The sequence below is a fragment of the Chenopodium album genome, chromosome 5 (genome assembly GCF_948465745.1).
Source record: "Chenopodium album chromosome 5, dcCheAlbu1.1, whole genome shotgun sequence".
NCBI classification, from domain to species: domain Eukaryota; kingdom Viridiplantae; phylum Streptophyta; class Magnoliopsida; order Caryophyllales; family Amaranthaceae; genus Chenopodium; species Chenopodium album.
This window is the reverse complement of record NC_137838.1, coordinates 2,132,914-2,153,818: the sequence shown is the minus strand read 5'-3', so window position 1 is coordinate 2,153,818 and position 20,905 is coordinate 2,132,914. Positions and strand designations below refer to the sequence as shown.

Sequence of the window (20,905 nt, the reverse complement as noted above, 5' to 3'; positions counted from 1 at the left end):
ATGGCCATGAAATTCTTAATCAATATTCTTTTACTCCTAATCTTTCTTATTACTGTGAGTCATGGTGCTGAAGAGGGAAGCAGAAAATCAAGACTCAAAAAAGAAGATATAGAGCTCGATAAGCAACTCAACATCTTGAATAAGCCCCCCATTACAAGCTTCAAGGTGAAAAGCTAATACTCAATTCTATTAACTTTTTCACCAAACAAAGGTTCGGTCTAGTTGTTAGGATTGTTAGCCCTCATGACTCATACTCGTAAAAAATGTTTCTGTTTACCTAGTTTACAATAGTATTATTGTACACTGAAAAGATTTAATGTAATTTTCAAGGTGATTTTGAACCTCATTTGAATATAATTATAAATAAATCATAGAATGAGTTTATAAGATATAACATAACTAACTTTACATACTGGGATTTGTGGTTTTTTTTTTTTTTTTTTTTTTTTTTTTTTTTTTTTTTTTTTTAAAAAAAATATCAGGGTAGCTTAAGTGCAAATGTACTACTTCTCCTGTACACCAAATTTATTTAAAAGTTTGTAATTAGCAATTTAATGATGACATTTTATTAAAATTTCTATGATTTGATGATAATGATAATAATTGTATAATATGACAATATATGTGCATGAACAAGATTTTCATGCATGAAACTTACATTTCAATCAAGTAGCAATTGCCCCCATTATTCAAGATAATTTTATACCCGTAGTAACAATTTATTCGCCTTTATATATAATAGATCAAAGATGGTGAAATTATTGATTGCGTAGATATATACAAGCAACCTGCTTTTGATCACCCATTGCTCAAGAATCACAAGCTTCAGGTATATATACACATAATTCATTTTTGTTGTTTCTTTCACTGATTAGCTAATAAAACTAATTTATATTCATGAATAAAAAGAGGAGACCTAGTTTTATACCAGAAGAAAAAAGAGTGAAAAGAGCAAGTTCGAGATTAAATAGACGACAATATAATCAAGGGGAATTTAAAGGGTGTTCTCATGGAACAGTCCCTTTTAGGAGGGTTCAGAAGGAAGATTTGATCAATGCTAAAGCAATTCGTGATCTTCGTCGTCCTAGATCAGTTAATTTAACACAAGGGCTCACGCCTGAAATGCATGTAAGTATGTTCGACTGTACAATATCCATTAAATCAGATATTCAGATACAGAGTACTAACTTTGCTAGTGATTTTAACCTTATTGATTCGGGTACTCCGAAGTATGCAGCGTTGACAACTCCAGATGATAAATCCAGAAAGATAGAAGGAGCATCGACATTCATCACAGTATACAACTTATCAGTCCAAGCACCCCAATTAAGCGAGGCTCTACTATGGATTGGTTCCGGTGTTAGTGGTTCATATAGCAGTGTAGAGTATGGATGGACAGTAAGTTTCAATATCAATTAAATCTCTCTGCTGCAAACTTACATTAGGCAAATGATACTCTGTCCAATTTTCATTTACAATATTTTCTCTTGGTTTGCAGGTAAATCCACAACTGTATGGAGATAGTCAATCGCGAACTTATAGCCAGTGGACTGTAAGTTAGTTTATTAAAATGTTGAGGCACTCGCTAGAAAATCTCATTTAAAAATACTGTACAAATAGAAAGTGGTGCTAAGATATAGTAAGATTTAATCCCGTCTACATTATTTGCCCATTTATGTTCAAGAAAGAAGCAAAAACCGTTCACCACTATACTAACACTAACCATTCCATGATATATACAAGTATGTGATTATTGGAAAAAAATTTGTGTCGGATTTCAGGCAGATGGTTTCCAAAGCACAGGATGCTATAACTCACTTTGCCCAGGGTATGTGCAAATAAGTCCAAGATTGCCAATGGGTTCAACAAGTAATCCTGTTTCGACCGTTGGAGGAAAGACCTATGGCATGGATATCAAGATCTACAGGGTAATATCTTCAAAATAATCTAACTTGTTTTCTACTACACATTTTACACATTTTTGAGTAGAATCTCATCCATTACCAAAATTGTCTTACAGGATCAAAAGACAAGCAATTGGTGGATTATTGAAAACTTTAGTGACTTAGAAAACGAACCAATAGGTTACTGGCCAAAAGAGTTATTTCCAACACTGGCGGATTCTACTACTGTACTGCAATTAGGAGGGAAGGTTTATAGCCCTTCAAACATCCCTAAACCAGCTCCAATGGGATCAGGAGTCTATGCAGCACATGATCTCACCAGAAGTTGTTACGCTTCCAAACTCGCTTACATGGATACAGACGGAGAGTTTTACTTACCAAAAAATCTTCCCATTCAAGTGACTGCTGATAATCTTGATGTATACAAGGCAGATTACTTGGGGAAGATAGATGATGACAATGGATATACCCTGTTGTTTGGGGGACCTGACCACATTGGTTAGAATTTTATGTATGATCCCTTAACTAAACTTGTCTAGTCTATTGCCATGCTAGATTTAATCCTAATCTGTATAAAAATAAGCCCTAATCGCTTTTACTCCAATATCAGAAATCTTCTCACAGGGCATATCCTCATATGTAAGCCTATTCAGTGTACGGACATAGGATGTATTCCCTTTATCCCTGTATAATACTTGGTATGTTCCATAATCTCACATTTGATTGAGGATTATATTTATGTAAGCCTATTCAGTGTACGGACATAGGATTATATTGGTTGAAAGCCTATAGTTACAAGAGCGACCACTTCAGTCCTCAGGGATGGTAGAACCATCTACCTCCCATTTAGTCATGCTTTTGAGTACAGTCAACCCCGCCCCCCACGACCATCCACCAGTGGGGTTCCCCAATTTTCCCCCAGGCCTGGACCTACAAGCACAAAGAAAGAAATCTTTTCAAAATCAAATTTTTAGTATCCTATAGCCAGTTGAAGTTAATCATCCACCATTCATTCTACCTCGGAATCCTTTTGGGATTAAAGCTTTGTGGTTATTGTTGTATTCTACCTTGGAAATATTTGACTATTTGTGTCACAGTGACAAGAGTGGTTGAGCTTAAGATACAACCCTAAGCCCCTAATGACCATACAACTATTACTATAACCTATCTCTAAGACCACTTTTAACCATGATAGTCAATAGCACAAGAACAAGTAGGATGGATGGAAATATTATTTTGACTAATCTTTCTAATTTGGCTTTCTTTAAAATCACATCCCTTGTTCGGTTGTCCCTACAAATAATTTCTCATTTATCTCTATCCCACAAAAGTTAACATTTCCAGAGGGCACATAGTTTTAATAGACAACTTTTCCATGTTACTCCCTTCGTCCCACAATAAAATTCTACTGCCAATACTCTCCTAAAACTATGGAGGGGGTAACATGAAAAACTATGTTTTTCACTTTTTCTTTTCCACTTTTTCCTTGACATACGCAACATCAATTCAAGTTCACATACATCTAATTACTATGTCAAGGAAAATTATAATCAATAGCTAAAAATCCTGACTTTAACACAAAGACTTGTTCAATGCTCCAAATCATATGATTGAAAAGGAGAAAAATGGAGAGATTTGGAAGATATTAAGCTACTCTATTAGTGATACTGCCGGCCACTATCAGCCTACAGTAATGCTTTTATTGTCTAGTTCCTGTCAATTTAGTGCAGCCTTGGCCCGGCCATCTTTATCAAGCCTGCGGTTATCAAAGTGCTACCACCACAACTTTAATGACTTACAAAACCATTTTAATTGCGGAGTGCCTCTATTTCTGACTATATAATTTTTTTTCTTAAATCAGGCTAAATAGACTAATTGACTGTCACACTGTTACCACTGTCAATTACTCAAATATTTTTTAAGCAAACGATATCATCACTAATAATTACTCCCCCGAGATGTGATAGGTCAAACACTAAGGTTTGTAAATAATGTCGAAAGTGTGAAAACTAGATACGGCTTTTTTTATATACTTGGGTACGGTTTAGAGAGCTCAACGATTAAGTTAAACTCTTACTTCCTCATCCTTAATACAGCTTATCTTGGCAGATTTATCAAGAGAACGAAAGTAGTGTGAACTGTGGATACATATAAAGTATACACAAGCAAAAAGATACCCAAAAAAAAAGTAATTACAGAGTATATTTGGTGTTTAGGGGATTGGCGTGACAGTTATGAGCAATTATTAGCCAAAAGTATATTCTTCAGAAATTCCAGCTCTTACTCATTTCAACAACAAAGTAATGGAACAGTTTTTCACACTTATTCATTTCGTACACTTCACCCAAAATCTAAAAGTGTTCATTAAAAAAATTTAATGGTTATAGTATGAGATTCATGATCCTTTTCTAGGAAAATAGAAAAGATCCTAACCAGGTTCTAACAGGTCAGGTACACCTTTGACACTCCATTAGTAGGACCAATTAGGCAACCATGAATGATAAACTAAAAATCAAAGGCAGGGTCAAATAATCAAAGAATAGATAATCTTTTTGCACTCTCATTTGATTCTTGACATGTTTACAAGAAAACTAAAAAGAACTATCCTTTCTTTTTCATTGTTCTTTATTAATTTTTGGGTGTAAAAAGAAGGGAATTGATGTTCTTTATAAATTTTTAGTGTAGAAAGAAAGGGAATTATCTACAATAACCTTGTATTAGATCATTTTCTTACTATTAAGTCTGATCATTTTGATAAATGGTCTTCGCTACAAAGTTACAATAGATAATTTCTCTCAAATGATCGTAATCATCAAAAGATTGGAATGAAAGGGATAATTGTAATACGACTAGTCAAATGTAAGATAGCCCACAAGTGTAGATTGAAAGACAAAAAGAGGGGGTCTTTAGTACTATGACCTGTTAAAAGTCACCACACTATGGCCCCTTAATAAGTGCGTTTGTCCAAAAAATGCATTTAAAGTGGGGCTATGCTTTATAATACTTCCAAACTAAGCAATACCCTCAAAAAACTAAATAAACTCTTTAAGATATGAGTAATGAAAAGCAATAGTAGTAGGCAAATAATATGAAAGCAGAGCACAAAACCAAGACAGTTTGAAGAAGTTACCCAAAGAATGCAGTCAACTTCAACAAGGGAGGTCACAGAATTGTGCTTCCATGGCTGCTGCCCAACTCCTTTCTTCACTCTAAATGAAGCTGATAAATCCATCGCTGCTAAACCGAGAAATTCTTCAGCTGAAAACCGTCGCACTTTTGCTTCCACCACCTCTTCCTCTTTGTTCCCTAACACTGAGTTTAACAACCCTGACTCCCTTCCTTCCCTGCAAGAAGCATTTGATCAGTTCATCAGAACCTACCCAAACTACACTGAGACTTACCAAATTGATGAAATACGTGCTCAAGAGTACTACAATCTTTCCCTCTCTAACCATGTATGCCTTGATTACATTGGCATTGGCTTGTTCTCTTTTTCACAGCTTCACAATCAGCTTTCTCTCACATATCCTTCAACATCATCTTCACCCCCTCCATTGCGGCCCCACAGCTCGGACTTTCCGGTGTTCCACTTATCGTACAAGTCAGTAAATCTGAAGAACCACCTGCTTGAAGGAGGAAATGAATCGAGATTGGAGTCTGCGATCAAGAAAAGGATCAGGGAATTCCACAACATTAGTGAAGATGATTATTCTGTAGTTCTGACAGCAAACAGAACATCAGCCTTCAGATTAGTTGCAGAGTCATATCCTTTTGGGTCTTGTAAGAAGCTCCTCACTGTCTATGATCATGATAGTGAGGCAGTAGATACAATGATTAATAGCTCAGAGAAGAGAGGAGCTCAAGCAATGGCAGCTGAGTTTACATGGCCAAGATTAAGGATTCACTCATCAAAATTGAGGAGTATGATTACCAGCAAGAGAATGATCAGCAAGAAAAGAGGGCTTTTTGTTTTCCAGCTTCAATCAAGAGTGACAGGTGCTAGATACTCTTACCAATGGATGAAAGTGGCACAAGAACATGGATGGCATATCCTTCTTGATGCCTGTGCTGTGGGACCAAAAGACATGGATAGTCTGGGACTGTCTCTCTTCCAGCCAGATTTCTTAATATGCTCTTTCTACAAGGTTTTTGGGGAGAACCCATCTGGATTTGGGTGTCTCTTTGTCAAGAAATCAGCCATTTCGATCCTGGAAACTTCAACTTCTGCTGGAATTGTAAGTATTGTCTCAGCAAGGAAGTTATTTTACCTGCCTGAAGAATCTTCTGGCACTGAAACAGAGTTTGAACAAGAGCTTGAGTTGGGCGGCTCATCATCATCAAATTCCTTCTCTGGTCCTATATCCATCCAAGCACCGACAATGGAAAAAGGAGAGTCCTCTACGTCAGTAAGGAATAAAGATACAAGAGTCAAGATCAATGGACAAAAAATCTCAGAAATTGAAGTGATAGATGAAGGTAGTGATCTTTTTGTTGAGCGACGAAGCACGGTAATCAGCAGAAAAAGGAATTCACTCGTTGAATGTAGGTGCTTGGATCATATTGATGCATTGGGGCTCTCACTGGTAAATAGTAGGAGCAGGTACCTTGTCAATTGGCTCATTAATGGTTTAACAAAGCTCCAGCACCCAAATGCAGAAAGGGCAGTTCCCTTGGTAAAAATATATGGGCCAAAGATAAAGTTTGATCGAGGACCAGCCTTGGCTTTCAATTTGTTTGATTGGAAAGGCGAAAAGGTTGAGCCTATTCTAATACAGAAACTTGCTGATAGGAAAAGCATATCATTAAGCTATGGTTTTCTGCATCATATTTGGTTTCCAGAAAAGTATGAACACCAAAAGTCTAGTGTTCTTGAGAAGAGAAGATGTGAAGCAAAGGAAAACCCAGGAAACAAAAAGAAAGGAAAAGAAAACCTAGGTATAAGAGTAGTTACAGCTGCATTCGGATTCATTGCCACATTTGCAGATGCTTACAAGCTTTGGGCTTTTGTTGCTCAGTTCTTGGATGCAGACTTTGTGGAGAAAGAGAGATGGCGATACACTGCCCTTAATCAGACAACCATTGAAATCTGAACGGCGGCAATTCTTAGTTCAATAATCAATTTTCCAGAGTTTTCGGAATCATGAGGTCACCAATGCTTACAGGTGAAGCATACCAAGGTTCATAGTGTGATTGAATCAAGGATCTGTTATCTCTTTACCTTTTTGACAGCATATTTTATACAAAGTATATGCCATTATTGTACATCTCACTTCACAATCTGGTAAAATTCCTTTTATTATACTCATAAAACAACAAAACGTACCTGCTGCTTCTAATAGCTCCTGATAAGCATATTCCCTTCAAATTGTCAGCATTTCAGGTAGAATTTTTGAGTTCTTTTGCAGAATTCCAGCCCAATCATTGCCCTTCAGTGTTTCAACATCAGTCTTATCTGATACAGTTTATGTCTTACATGACATTATTACAAATGAATAGCATGAAATCTTTGTTTATAGTATTTATACCATAAAAGCACTACCAGTGGTACAAACAAAAAATTTGCCAGCATTTTATGATGACTAAAATGATAATATCTAACTAGACATATAATGTAAACATATGCAAACACAACAAAGTTATGTCAGTATATGCCAGCACACTCTGCAAGAAAATGTCTGGTAAAGAGTGAATTGTAAGGAACAAGAGTAAATTAGACTCCAAGTAACAGCCTTGACGAGTCAATCTATGGTTTTGTAATATTTGGTTAAGGGTAAACCGTAAAAGTAGTGGAGATTAAACTACTCTCTTTGATGGCATATTTTTGTAAGAGTCCGAAATACGTAATTAACCCATAAATATCTATTATTAACCTTATGGCTTATGCTACTTTATAAAGCAAAATGCACGCCTATCGTTCAGAACAATTTTTTAAAAAATCCATAGCTAGGTGTTAATCAACTGAACACTTTTACAGAATTTGTTATTTGCTCTGAGCTAGTTCCATGTCAAAAATACTAACAGAATCTACTTTTATAGAAATTGTTATATGCTATCTAATATCTGCTAACCCCAAACAACACCTGTACCATACACAGCATAGTTAGATGCAATGTTTAGGCTACAGTTAGTTGCTTATCAAAACTTTTGGATAGTGATGATGGTTGATGACTTTACAGAAGTTGCGGGAAAAATAATATGTTATAACTCATAACTCAATGACTGTTGTCCTCTAGCCAGAGAATAGATAAAATAGAAGCCATCTAATAAAACGACATCTAAAGCTTTATGTGCAACCTAATTGCTTGTAACTTTTGGATGGCTAACTGATAGTTTGGATGCAAAACCAGGGTAGGCAGTGGGCTGCTATAAATTCACCAAACCATGGAAGAATACTTCAATGTGGTATAATAAGCATACGAAAATAGAAGCTACGGTTTCCTTAAATGTGGCCTTCATGTTCTGTTCATGCTCTTCAATAAAGTCTCCTATGGATAAGCTCTTCATATTATTTGCCAATTGTACATTGCACTTCCTATGAAGCTAACATGATAAGGTTCTCTCTGTACTTCTCAGGAGTCAATAAGCTAATTAGTTGAGGTATCCCAAGAAATGATAAGAAAAGTAGGTACTATACATCGGCTAATCCAAAAAAAAAAAAAAAAAAAAGGGCAATTACATCCCAAGTGAAAACTTTGAAAATTTTCCTTAATTTTTGCAGCTCTGGATAGAATACTTAGTGTGACAAGCAGAGTGACAGATAAACAGCCAAAGCTGCTAAGCAAAACTAGAACTTCATAACCGTATAACCCCAAGCCAACCGGGTGTTTGTTCTCAGAAGCTTCTTAGTGATACTAAGATCATAATAACGTTAATATAAGATTAATGATAAACACAGAACACAACTATAAATAGTTGATACCAGTGAGAAAAAGAGTTTTCCTGGCCACAGGTTTCCAGTAAGCACTAAGCAGCACATAATTGATGATAAACTGATACGGACTAATAGAGCTGTCAATAAGTCTATGCTAAGTAGAGCTGGAATTTCTAAAGCTTACCCTGAGATACACTATTGATGTTGTGTTACAAAAATCAGCAATTGGACACACCCAACTATTCGTACTTCTTAATTTTGTAAAGATGTTGGTAAGCTGTTTAAAAATAATCGGGAAATCCAGGATGTCAATGATATATGAGTGTTGAAAGCTTCAGTATGTGAGTATGTTCGGAAGCACTCCTCTTTTCCTCCAAAACACAAAAACTAGATATAGAACATAATGTTCAGTTGACAGGAGAAGGCACAAGAGTAACATAGCTGTCAAACATGATATATGACATAATGCTGAGGAAAGCAGCATAAGAAAAGGACTCTCGAAACAAAAACTAATAAGTACTAAAAAGCTCCAAACCTACCATAATGCCTACATAACAAAACAGTAACATAAAAGGATAAAGCAACACAATAGAGATCAGGCTGCTTAAGACAAAAGAACTTGTGTAATGGTGGGTCTGGAACCAACGGACCAGTACGAACTGAATTATAAATTTCTGGCATGCTTCACTAAATTCCCATAAGATTTGACAAAGCACGAATAAAGCGACCTTTACACGATCTGCTGGTGTAAGATACCAGTCAGCCAATCAAACTACATGGTAGCAACTCTCATCAAACTGTGAATTCTAGTAGTCATGACTTCTTATAGTATCATCAATAACATAACTAGTCATATATTGGTCCAAATAATGTGTAATCTTTGAGAAACACAGATACAAAAGGCGAACCTAGACTTATGAGCAACTTAAATCAATTTAGCAGCAGCAGTTAGAGTTAGTTTCATTGACATAGGCCAGGGAAACAAGTGATTGCTAAACCAAGAACTTTTATATATGGTCTCATTATTCTCTCTGATTGTAACTTATAAGACTATCAAAAGAAAGGGTACCTTTCAAAAGTAACTTGCGAGTTATTTGGTCTCTTTACTCTCTCAAGCTGTAAGACAACTAGTATAGAAAGACGGGGTAACTTTCATGATTAACTTGCGAGTTATGAGAGGATAGTTTTCGAGAAATGAGGTGACATTTTCCGTCAAATGCTATAATTGCCTAGAATTTAAACACCAAATGATTATGACCAGGCAAAATGACCCTAATGCAAATTTTTGAAGAGGAAAACAACCACCTGATAGCATCAACAAATCAAAGATCCCATCTTTATTACTAACACTAATCTTCGGGTCCTTTGAAATGACAAAAAGAACAAGAAATCCACAATATCAATTAAACAACTTTTCATATAAACCACATTTCATCAAATTAAAAAATAAAGAAAAGAAAAACATTTGATAATCATAATAAAAGAGGAACATTATTACACCTACCCAATTACCTCATAATGCCAGCTGATTGTGAAACCCACTCTAAAAAAAAAAACCCATGTGGCCCAACAGCAGAAGACTTCTCTCAGGCATTTTATCCAACAGTTGGAAGACTCTACCAAAAATTCCTTCAAAAAACCAAGTTCCAAAATGTAAATGCCACCAAAATAGTACAACAGTAGTTCAAATTAACAGCAATTGAAATTTCCATAATCTGGGTGTTGAAACATCAGCATTAATCCAGATTCTCTAAATTCATGCCCATCAAAAAAGACAGTAACGTTTTATAAATTTCTTCAAATGGGAAGAATTGGCATCACATCATTAGGTGATCACATCGAAGAATGACGTGATCATGTATTGGGAAGATAGTGGACAAAAAATATGAGACAAATTGCACGAAATCTCAATTAATAAATCTGTGTAGTTTAGAACAATATGAAGTAAGAAGTGCATTTTAATTTTTGAGGGCAGACTGAAAAAACTGAAAATTAAGTGGAAGCATAATTGTAGAGTTCTCACAATAGTGATGTGGACGGAATTTGATCACGAATTTGTAACCTTTGTCCCTGGTGTGGTTCGGTGGATAATTTCATTCAACAAAACATGATTTGAGTAAAATAATGCATGTTTAAGAATTGCTAATTGTTGGGTCCTTGGGTAGATTTTAACATTCTATGCATTGACTAAACTAACCGACCTATGACTCAATTAGGCTCAGTTCTAATTAAAGTTGAGCATGGGTCAGGTTATGTAGGCTTGTGTATCGTGCTACCGTGCCTGACGCTAAACCAAGTCATATTTGTGACAAACTAAATAGTCTTATCATATAGGATTTGTGATTGATAATTTAATATACTATCTTCGTTCTTATTATGTGCAACAAAAGAATTATGACATGTAATATTCATTGGTTGCACATAATATGTATTTGTTTGGTTAATTGGAAGATATTTTCCTTGGAATTGGAACTTCTTAGACAATAGTAGCGATTAAATACCCAGTTTAGAAGAGACCCACAACCTGGGCTCTGATACCATGTTAAATTTCGAAACAATATGAAATGGGCCTGGGCAACCCGAACAAGGAGGAGGAGAGTTTGATCCACAAACAAGGCTTTGGAGCTTCCATACTAAAACCAATTGGTAATAGTAGGAGGTACTCCTCTACCTTATAAAGTGAAACAATCTCTCCTCTTTCTCCAATGTGGGACACTCATAAGTGGGCTATAATGGGTTTCAACATTGTATCATATGATCATATCTAATTAACTCTCGTATTAGCCTAACCCTATAACCAACTCTCTAGTCCAAATAATGGGACTACCTTAAAAATTCATATATTTCCTTTGTTGCTCGCCAATGCATTATTGTCCTAATAATTATTTTAATTGATATTTGTATGCTAATACTATAATTCATCTTGGTTTATTCTAATCTATATGTTATTTAGATACGTCAACATGGTAAAATTTTGTGTAATAAGTCTATTAAAACCATTAGATAATGCTTAAAGCAATCCTCCTAAGGGCCTGTTCTCATACATACGTTGAAATTAAGTTCAGTTCAGCTCAGCTCAGCTCAGTTCAATTCAGTTCAGCTCAGCTCAGTTCAGTTCAGTTCAGTTCAGTTCAGCTGAGTTCAGTCAATGAGAACAGGCCCTAAGCTTTATTTGTTGGGTGGCTCAAATTTTATAGGCTTCTTGTTTTGGTGGAGCATTTATACATATACTAGAAGCTTTTTTTAAAAAAAAAAAAAACACGCAAGGTTATATATACTTATGATTTCTCTGAAATTACCTCTTAAACATTTTAATTAGAGAATTCTTGAAATTGAATTCACCTAAAAGATATGGTTTGTAAAAGTTCTAGGAAATCCTATATACGATGAAGGGAGTTCTTGAATATTCTGACCCTTTTTTTCAACCTACATCTACAACTATAAATTTTAGGGATAAGATTTTATACATACACAAGAAGCCATAAATATACATAAGCCTTTCTACCTTTATACTACATTTGCATATAGTGGATTTGAGGATCTTTCTCACCTTAAATAACATATCATTTGTGTGTCTTTTCTACTACTTGTCTTGCCTTTATTATTCTCTCTATTAATACATAGTTCTCAATCTCTATATCTATTATACTCACCAATCTCTACAACTTTTATTTGCATCTCTATGGGCATTCACCAATCTTAACACTATAATTTATTCATATAACTTTTATTTTGACACAAATAATGAAGGATTTACTATGTAGGTGTTCAACTAAATCGAGTTTTGTATACAAAATTCACATAGAATTATACTATATAAAAAAGTAATAAAGTATTCATATAATCACAATGTGATACATCCTTAGTTTCTTTAAACTAAAACCAATTTTTTTTTTTTTGAGGAAAACTAAAACCAAATTTTGATATATCTTTCAACTTCAATTCTTTTGTGGTGGGGCTTTAAACCACATGATAATGACAATGGAGCTAATTAATACTTTAATTTTCTACAAACTTTTATAAATATCTTAACATAAATGTTTACATGTGAAATTATTAGTAATAAAGTAGTAATAGCATAGGAAGTATAAAATTATTTGATCTCCACAGTAGAGTAATTTCAAATAATAGTAAATATTTACTACTTCTGTTACTTGTATTTTTATTTTTATTTTTTAAAAAACTTGCCTTATTTTTCTTAAAAAAAAAATCAAGAAAACAGTATTTATTTATTTATTTTATCTACACTAATGTCATTTTTTTTTTTTTCAAACAATAGTGTCAATTTTGATGACAACTAAAATTGACCAAATAAAGAGGGACCTATCTCTTCCTCCCTACATATATTGGTGGGTCCCAATTCTCCACAAAACTCATTCTTATCTTATGGACCCATTTTTGTTGTGGGGCCAAACTCTTCTACCGTTGATTTTCTCACCCTCTATTTATATGTAGTCCCCTATATTAGCGGTGTGGAGACCCATTAAAATTAAAAATATTGATTATTTAATAAAAAAAAGTAATTAATTAAAAAAAAATTAAAAATTTTGGAGGGTCCCAATCTTTGAAGAAACCATCCACAGCGGATAAGTGGGGTTGCCTTTTCTAGGGTTTGTTTTCTCTCTCCTCTTCTCTCTTCCTTTCTGATTTATTACTCTCTAATCACTATTTTTATTAATTAAGTATTTCATAAACAGTCTTCTATTAATCTGTTAACAGTACAATATAAATCCAATTCCAGTCAAAAAAAATTGACAAAAATTAAAGCTGTGTTCCCTCCTTCTTTTCCCCGCCCACCACCTGTTCGTTCTTATTCTCCAATGAAATTGTTTGTTCAATTCTTCATCTATTGATTTCTTGAGTTTTTTTTAATGGGTTTTCTTCAAATTAATTTGGGTAATTCCTGAATTTTTCTGGGCCATCTTAGATTTTTATCGGCATTAATTTCTTCAAACACAGAAAAACAAACAATGGAAGACGAAGGGAACAACAGTAGCAGCAACAACGACACTTACAGTAGAAACTCCGGCGATTTCCCGGCGACGGACCCATTACCGCCGGTGGACCACTCAGAATCGACGGCGATAATTCCGGCGGCGTTGAAGGTGGAACCCACTGACGCGGTTACACTCGCTTCACCTCCTCCTTTGGTGCGTAAACGGCCATCGAAGGACCGTCATACGAAGGTTGAAGGTCGAGGTCGGAGGATCCGAATGCCCGCAGCTTGCGCTGCTCGGATCTTCCAGCTGACCCGAGAACTCGGGCATAAATCTGATGGTGAAACAATCAAATGGCTTCTTGAACGAGCTGAACCGTCTATTATTGAAGCTACTGGTACGGGTACGATTCCTGCTATTGCTGTTTCTGTGAATGGGACTTTGAAGATTCCGACTACTTCGTCGGGAAAAGACGAGGATGATTATGGTGGGAAAAAGCGTAGAAGGACTAATAATAGTGATTTTGTTGATATGGCTGATGTTGGTGTTGGCGTTGGTAGTGGTGTTACGCTTTCGAGTGGGTTGGCGCCTATTATGCCTGCCACCACGGCATTGGGCTTCACTACGGCACAAGCCCCTGGTCCGCCACCCCAGGGGCTTGTGCCGATTTGGCCAGCTAATTTTTTCATGATGCCCAATGCCGCCGGTGGAGGCCAGCAAGCTCAGTTCTGGGCTGCACCGGTGTTCGGGTTAGCCGCACGGCCTATAAATAATTTTGTGTCTGAGGTCGTTCCGGGGATGAGTCTAAGTGGTGGGCGGAATGAGACGGGTGTAGGGCCGAGTTCAGGTACTAGCAATGGGAATGCTCCTACAACAACTAGTAGTAATAACAATACTGCTACTACTACATCATTATTGGATTTTTCACTAGAGATATATGATAAGAATCATCAAAAGAGGGAGTTACAATTGATGGGTAGTAGACCTATTAATGAGACTAATCATCATAATAATCATCAAGGAATGTCTCAAGAACAAGTTCAGCTTCAAGTACAAGCAGGAGGAAGTAGTAATAGTGCTACACCACCACCTTCATCTTCATCACAAGCAGTTTGACATTTTGGTGAAATTTTAGGAATGGATTAATGGATGATGATCATGATGTAATGTCATGTCATATAAGTTGTAAGTAAGATGAGTTTTGGTGGATTTTAATTTATTAAAATATTAGGGGGGTTCAATTTATGAGGCATACACAATTTGATCAAAGTACCAAACTCAAAGTGTTTGATATTGTTAACCCCATTACATTTTGTTGGGTGATTAAGGAGGTGGTTTGATTGGTGGTGGGTTTCTCTTTTTAGCCACTTTTAGGCCTTTTAATCTAGTTATTATGATGCTTAGCATGTTATTTTTAGCTTTTGGAGTGATTGTGCAAAAGTTTAGTTAGGTTTTAGAGGCTTTTAGCCGTTTTATGATGCAATTTGTGAGGGATAGTTCTAACTTTTAAACTTTCTCTAAATTTAACACTTATGTTTCACTTTGTTTTATTGAAGATTCATCCTCACTTTGTTATCCTTTAAATTACTTTGTGTCTTGTATTCAAATGAATATCAATTTCATTGTCCGTAGTAATGAACGTATTGATTTTACACATGTCTATTTTTGACAATGCTTGGTTAATGTATATATGTGCACAACCGTATATACCTATATGTGCTTGTAATGATCACATTGGTTATGCACATCTTGATTTAGTGATTTTATGTCATTGTGTGGCACATATGTTGTTGAATATACTCATATACATAGACTTTATACGCCAAGGTAATCAAGTATATAATGTAATCTACTGAATTTAGATAAAATTTATCTAATAAAGCTATCGCACGGAAATTATAAAGAATAGTCAATTTACAAATGGTAGGTTTGAGAAGAGAAAAACAACCCTAAAGAATCTTTAACTTATGATCCATTCACATATTCTTTTTTTCTTTTCTTTTTTTTTAAAAAAAAGAAATGTATAAAATGAGCTCATTTATTCAACAAACAAAATTGAAAAGAGATAGGACCCATACAAAGATAATGAAAATGTGTTTGATTTTTGGTGGGATCCATTTCAAGTGTGTTGTGGTCCTTTTGGGGAAAGCAAAAAAGTTCGCACGTGAGGCTTCTTGAGTGATGCACGTGTGAGATGGTCCCCACATACTCGACTTTGGGGATTGTGCTAGGTGTAGTGGGCCCCACTTTATGGTGGGTCAACAAGTTAAGGTGGTGGCCCGTGGACCTAGCAGAGTGGTTAAATTTGTGGAATCACCTTTTTTGTGGGGATGTCATGTGATTTGTGGTCCGACTTATTACTATAATTTTTATTTTTTTTTACTAATGTTTTCTCCATTTCATATTATTTGTAACTAATGAGTCCATACAAACTTTTATTGAATTATACTTGTTATTGTTGGAGGGAGAGAAAAATATAATGATACATGTAACGATGATAGAGAGATATAACAATTTAAAAAAATACTACTCCATAGAATATATTTGTTGCATGTAATATCTAACAAATTAACAACCATCTTTTATATTTCCTATGCTCCATAAATATTACAACAATGATGAGATAACGCATTCTAAAACACATAATGCTAAATATATATAATTTTTTTTTTTTTTTTGGTGAAATATATATAATTATTTAAAAGTAAAATTATATAAAGTTGATATTGTATAAGTGTTTTATGAGATGAATCTACCCTACATAACTATATTTTACTTTACATATAAATCATAATATGTGATTAAACAAACATGATAAATAATTAGTGTAAGTCCAATTGTTGCAATAGTACTAGAACAGAGGGAGGAAAAATTACACATAATATAAAATAGAGTTGGTATTTTATTTTGAATGTGGGTTAAGTATTGGCGCATAGCTGTTATTTACATGCCAAGTAAAGAGCAGCTATATGACAAAAGAGTGGTGATTTTTTTTTTTTCCAGTGATACAATATTTGTACCACTGTTACTATTAAAATAGCTTAAACTCTATTAGTACATTAGAAATTCCACTGTAAATATAATGGTACATTCAAAATACCACTGTAGTAATAAAAAAAATCTCAAAAACTAAGTAAATTTACCAATTAACTCTCCTATATGCATTTTAAAGTTTTAAACATATAGAAGCTATGCGTGTAGTGTAGTTGCACCCTTGAACGTGGGGCTAATTTTAGGCGGGTCCATTGATGTCCCACACCCTGCTTTTTTGGTGAGGGACTACCTCCTAATATCGACACGTGGTAATTTAGTAGCCGTTTGTGAGGTTTTCCTCCTACCACGGCGTGACACATGGATTTTTGGTTATAATTCTTTTTAATTTTTTTTTTGAGGGGAATAATTCTTTTTAATTAAATGGATTTAAGTGTGTGTTGATCCTTTTGTGTGGGCCCGTGAATTCTCACCGAAGTTAAAGATCATGAGCGTGAGTGAAAATCTGGCCTTGTGGTCTCTCCTCTCTTCTTGTTTTTGGCGGGGGCGCAATTTGTGCTCAACTTTAAATAATTTTGTGTTTATATTGCCTTTATTTATATAATTTTTTTTTTTTTGACAAGTGCCTTTATATAATTATATTTACATTTCCTTCACAAAAATATAATTATATTTAGTTATTTACTATTCCCGGATCGTATTAGATGCTGGGAAATTAATTGTGAGATATAAAATTTTTTAAAGTGCATATAATACGATCCAGAGGTAGTACATTATTGCCGGTACAATGTTTAAATTTTGATTATATTACTCCGTACCACATAGCTTAGGGCATGTTCTCTTCAGATTTTTTTAAGTTCAGTTTAGTTCATTTCAATTCCAATAAGTTCAGTTCAGTTCAATTCATTTCAGTTCAATTCAATTCAGTTCACTTCTTAATTTCCTTCTCTCATAAAATATTCAATTCAGTTCAGCTCCAACAAGTTCAGTTCAGTTCAGCTTTGTTCAATCAATCAGAACAGGCCCTTAGATTTTTTTTATTTGCACCATTGAACCACTTTTTGTGAGTGTATTTTAAGTCAAATGATGCAAATAATAAGGAACTGGAAGAGTATTAATTACTTGTATTATTTGATAGGTAAAAAGTGGTAAAGATATATATCGCTTGCATATAGACTTGTGTAATAAATTTCAAATTTTCATTTTTTGTTATTTTACACTTTAATTTCTTATATATAGCCCTAAAACCTATGATTTTTTTTTTTTTTTTTTTTTTTTTTTTTTTTTTTACAAAGGTAAAAGCTATGAATTTCATTTTTTAACTACTATTATATTTGTATATAGTTACTATGTAAATATATACAAGTAACGAACATAACGATTTATGTAAGTGGGCACGGAATTTCACACATAATATTGCTCATTTGTCCTAGTAGACACACATGCAGGAACAATGTGGAAAAAACAAAGGATTTGGGGCTTAATGCCTGAGTCGATCTTTATCGATTTGGGCTTTTTCACTGGTTAGGCCTATCAATAAGCACCAGCCCACAAATTATCTGTACAAATATCGAGTTTCCAAGCAACATTATTTATGAAACTACCTTCTAATATTTCTCTCATGTACAATTGTTGTTTTTTAGATTCAAAACTTGTTTTATACTAGTCTAGAACTCTAGAAGTTCATATTGATATTGTGAACTAAATAGAATCTAGTTCCTTTTTTTAAACTACATCTTGACTCCCTATGCTTGTGTTTTGTTGGTATCAAAGAAATGAGGTATGTAGCCTATAGTGAGCAATAATGATTCATGATTGAGTAGTCCAATTGACCAATTGTAAAGATCATCGATATCAAAGGTTAAAATAATTATATCTTATATTCTTATGTACCAAGTATGAGTATATTTTAAAATAACATATACTAAAAGAAATAAAAAAAAATAAAAAAAAAAAGTAAAAAAAAAAAGGTTATTTTTATAACACAATCAATTTTTATGACAGATTAATGCCTAATTAAGTATTCACTTGTTCCCGTCAAAAAAAAAGTATTCACTTATTAGGACTTTTTAGTAGTTTAAAAAGATGTTCTAAGACTTCTTACCACAAATACACACATGAAATTTCATGTATTATGCATTTTTGGTAGGTAACAAAACGTGTACTCCGTATTTGGATATATAAATAAAGCACACCACAAATGGTTTTAGTTTTTGCAATTTGCTTCAAAGGAGCATCTCAAACTACACTTTATCTTACACAAGTAGATCTTATTAGTAAGAGTTTTTGGCCAAAATAATTATACACAATGTCGTATGACATTTAGTCATTTATAACATATAGTAGTACTCCAAATAAATAGCACTACCATCTTTATGATGAAATTTCAACAGTTTCACCTTTTAAGCTCCTAATTCCCTAGGTTAGTCCATACATACACCTATCAAATTATGTTGAGACTATCGCATGAGTTCATTTTCTTTGTTTTTGCAATTTTGGTGGCTCAAACGAAAGCAAAGCAACTTGATAGTCATTACTATGAACAAACATGCCCCCATGTTGAGAGAATAATCAGAGATGTAGTTCATAAGGCAACGTTAAGTGATACCAAAGTTCCTCCTCGCATCCTACGTATGTTCTTCCATGATTGTTTCGTTAGGGTATGTATTCTAGTCTTCTAGCTTCCTCCACTCCTTTTTTAACTCCTTATATATGCTTACAACTTTTTAACTTTTGCACTATTTACATACTCTATAATTTTATTATTTATATTTACAGAAAAACATAGTCATATAAGATCTTTTCGTGTATAGAATGAATCTACACAATATATATGCTCCATTATGGTTATTATATAAAAGTTAATAATAATCTTCACAATATATGGTTATGTGATGAACCTTTTTAATTAATATTGTATGCATGGTACAATTGTCTAGGGATGTGATGCTTCAGTTCTATTAGACTCTACGGATGATAACCTAGCAGAGAAAGATGGCCCTCCAAACATATCACTCCGCGCATATTATGTGATTGATAAAGCAAAAGCCAAGCTCGAAAAGGCTTGCCCTCAAACCGTCTCTTGTGCTGATATTATTGCTATTGCAGCTAGAGATGTAGTCAACTTGGTACGTTTTTACATTGCAAGCAAGTCTTTATAATAATATTAGTGTTCTATGCCGCAAGTAAAATATTGTCACATTTTGATTTGATGTTATTGGGTTTTATTAGGCTGGAGGACCATATTGGAATGTGTTGAAAGGGAGAAAGGATGGAAAAACATCAAGGGCAAATGAGACTCTAGACTTGCCAACACCATCTTTTAATGCAACCAAACTTATAAAATTATTCTCAAAAAAAGGCCTTGGCATTAAAGATTTGGTAACCCTTTCGGGTGCACATACCCTAGGGTTCTCTCATTGTTCCTCCTTTAAATCTCGAATACATCGTTTTGATGACAACTTTGACATGGATCCTAGCATGGACATCATGTTCGCCAATACCCTAAAACAAAAGTGTGCTAGTAAGCATAATAGGGACAATAATAATTCAGGGTATTACTTGGACTCGACTTCATCAGTCTTCGACAATGAGTACTACAAGAGATTAGTAGCGCGAAAGGGTGTACTTGCTACGGATCAAGCTTTGTACAATGATTATAGGACTAAGTTTTTAGTCGAGTCTTATGCCAGATATGAGGCCTTGTTCTTTGTAGAATTTGCAGCTTCCATGGTAAAACTCGGAAATCTCGGTGTTAATGATCATCACCATGGAGAAGTTAGAGAAAAGTGCAGGTTTGTGAATTGAGTGTCATGCATGCATGCATGCAAAGCAAGAATGAAGGAGAAAGAGATATGGGATAAAGAGTTTGTTAATTATGTAATGTATTTGTTAGTTGAGGTTAGTTATTATTGATTAAGTACTATAATTAAATTGCACTACGTATGAATTTAATTATCACTTGTATATTTATTTGTTTCTTTTTGTAATGAAGAATGCAAAAATTGCATGTAATCAGCTTAACAACTCCATGTATCACTCTCTTTGCATTAGAAGAACTTGTCTCTATGAATGACCAAAGCGATTATTTGGCTAAAAAAACGTGCATATGATTTTAAATTACCATTATTGTAGGATTAATTTTTTTTTTTCATGGTTGGTATATATAGTACTTCTTAATGTTTCTTATTAAGTACTCTGTA

At 34.3% G+C, this 20,905-nt stretch overlaps 2 protein-coding genes and 2 pseudogenes across 2 annotated transcripts; all 4 read left to right on the top strand.

Moving 5' to 3' along the window:
• LOC145631294 (protein neprosin-like) lies at positions 1 to 1,561 on the top strand. Its single transcript, XM_081683377.1, has 4 exons — positions 1 to 165; positions 743 to 829; positions 910 to 1,398; positions 1,499 to 1,561. The coding sequence occupies exons 1-4, from the start codon at positions 1 to 3 to the stop codon at positions 1,559 to 1,561; spliced, it is 804 nt and encodes a 267-aa protein (XP_081539503.1).
• Positions 1,562 to 4,921: 3,360 nt separating this feature from the next.
• On the top strand, positions 4,922 to 7,438 carry LOC145630026 (uncharacterized). The gene has a single exon (XM_081682264.1). The coding sequence runs from the start codon at positions 5,042 to 5,044 to the stop codon at positions 6,992 to 6,994; it is 1,953 nt and encodes a 650-aa protein (XP_081538390.1). The 5' UTR covers positions 4,922 to 5,041; the 3' UTR covers positions 6,995 to 7,438.
• A 6,027-nt stretch (positions 7,439 to 13,465) lies between these two features.
• Positions 13,466 to 15,368, top strand: LOC145630025 (transcription factor TCP19 pseudogene; annotated as a pseudogene).
• Positions 15,369 to 19,153: 3,785 nt separating this feature from the next.
• Positions 19,154 to 20,510, top strand: LOC145631293 (peroxidase 66 pseudogene; annotated as a pseudogene).
• The last annotated feature ends 395 nt before the right edge of the window (positions 20,511 to 20,905 follow it).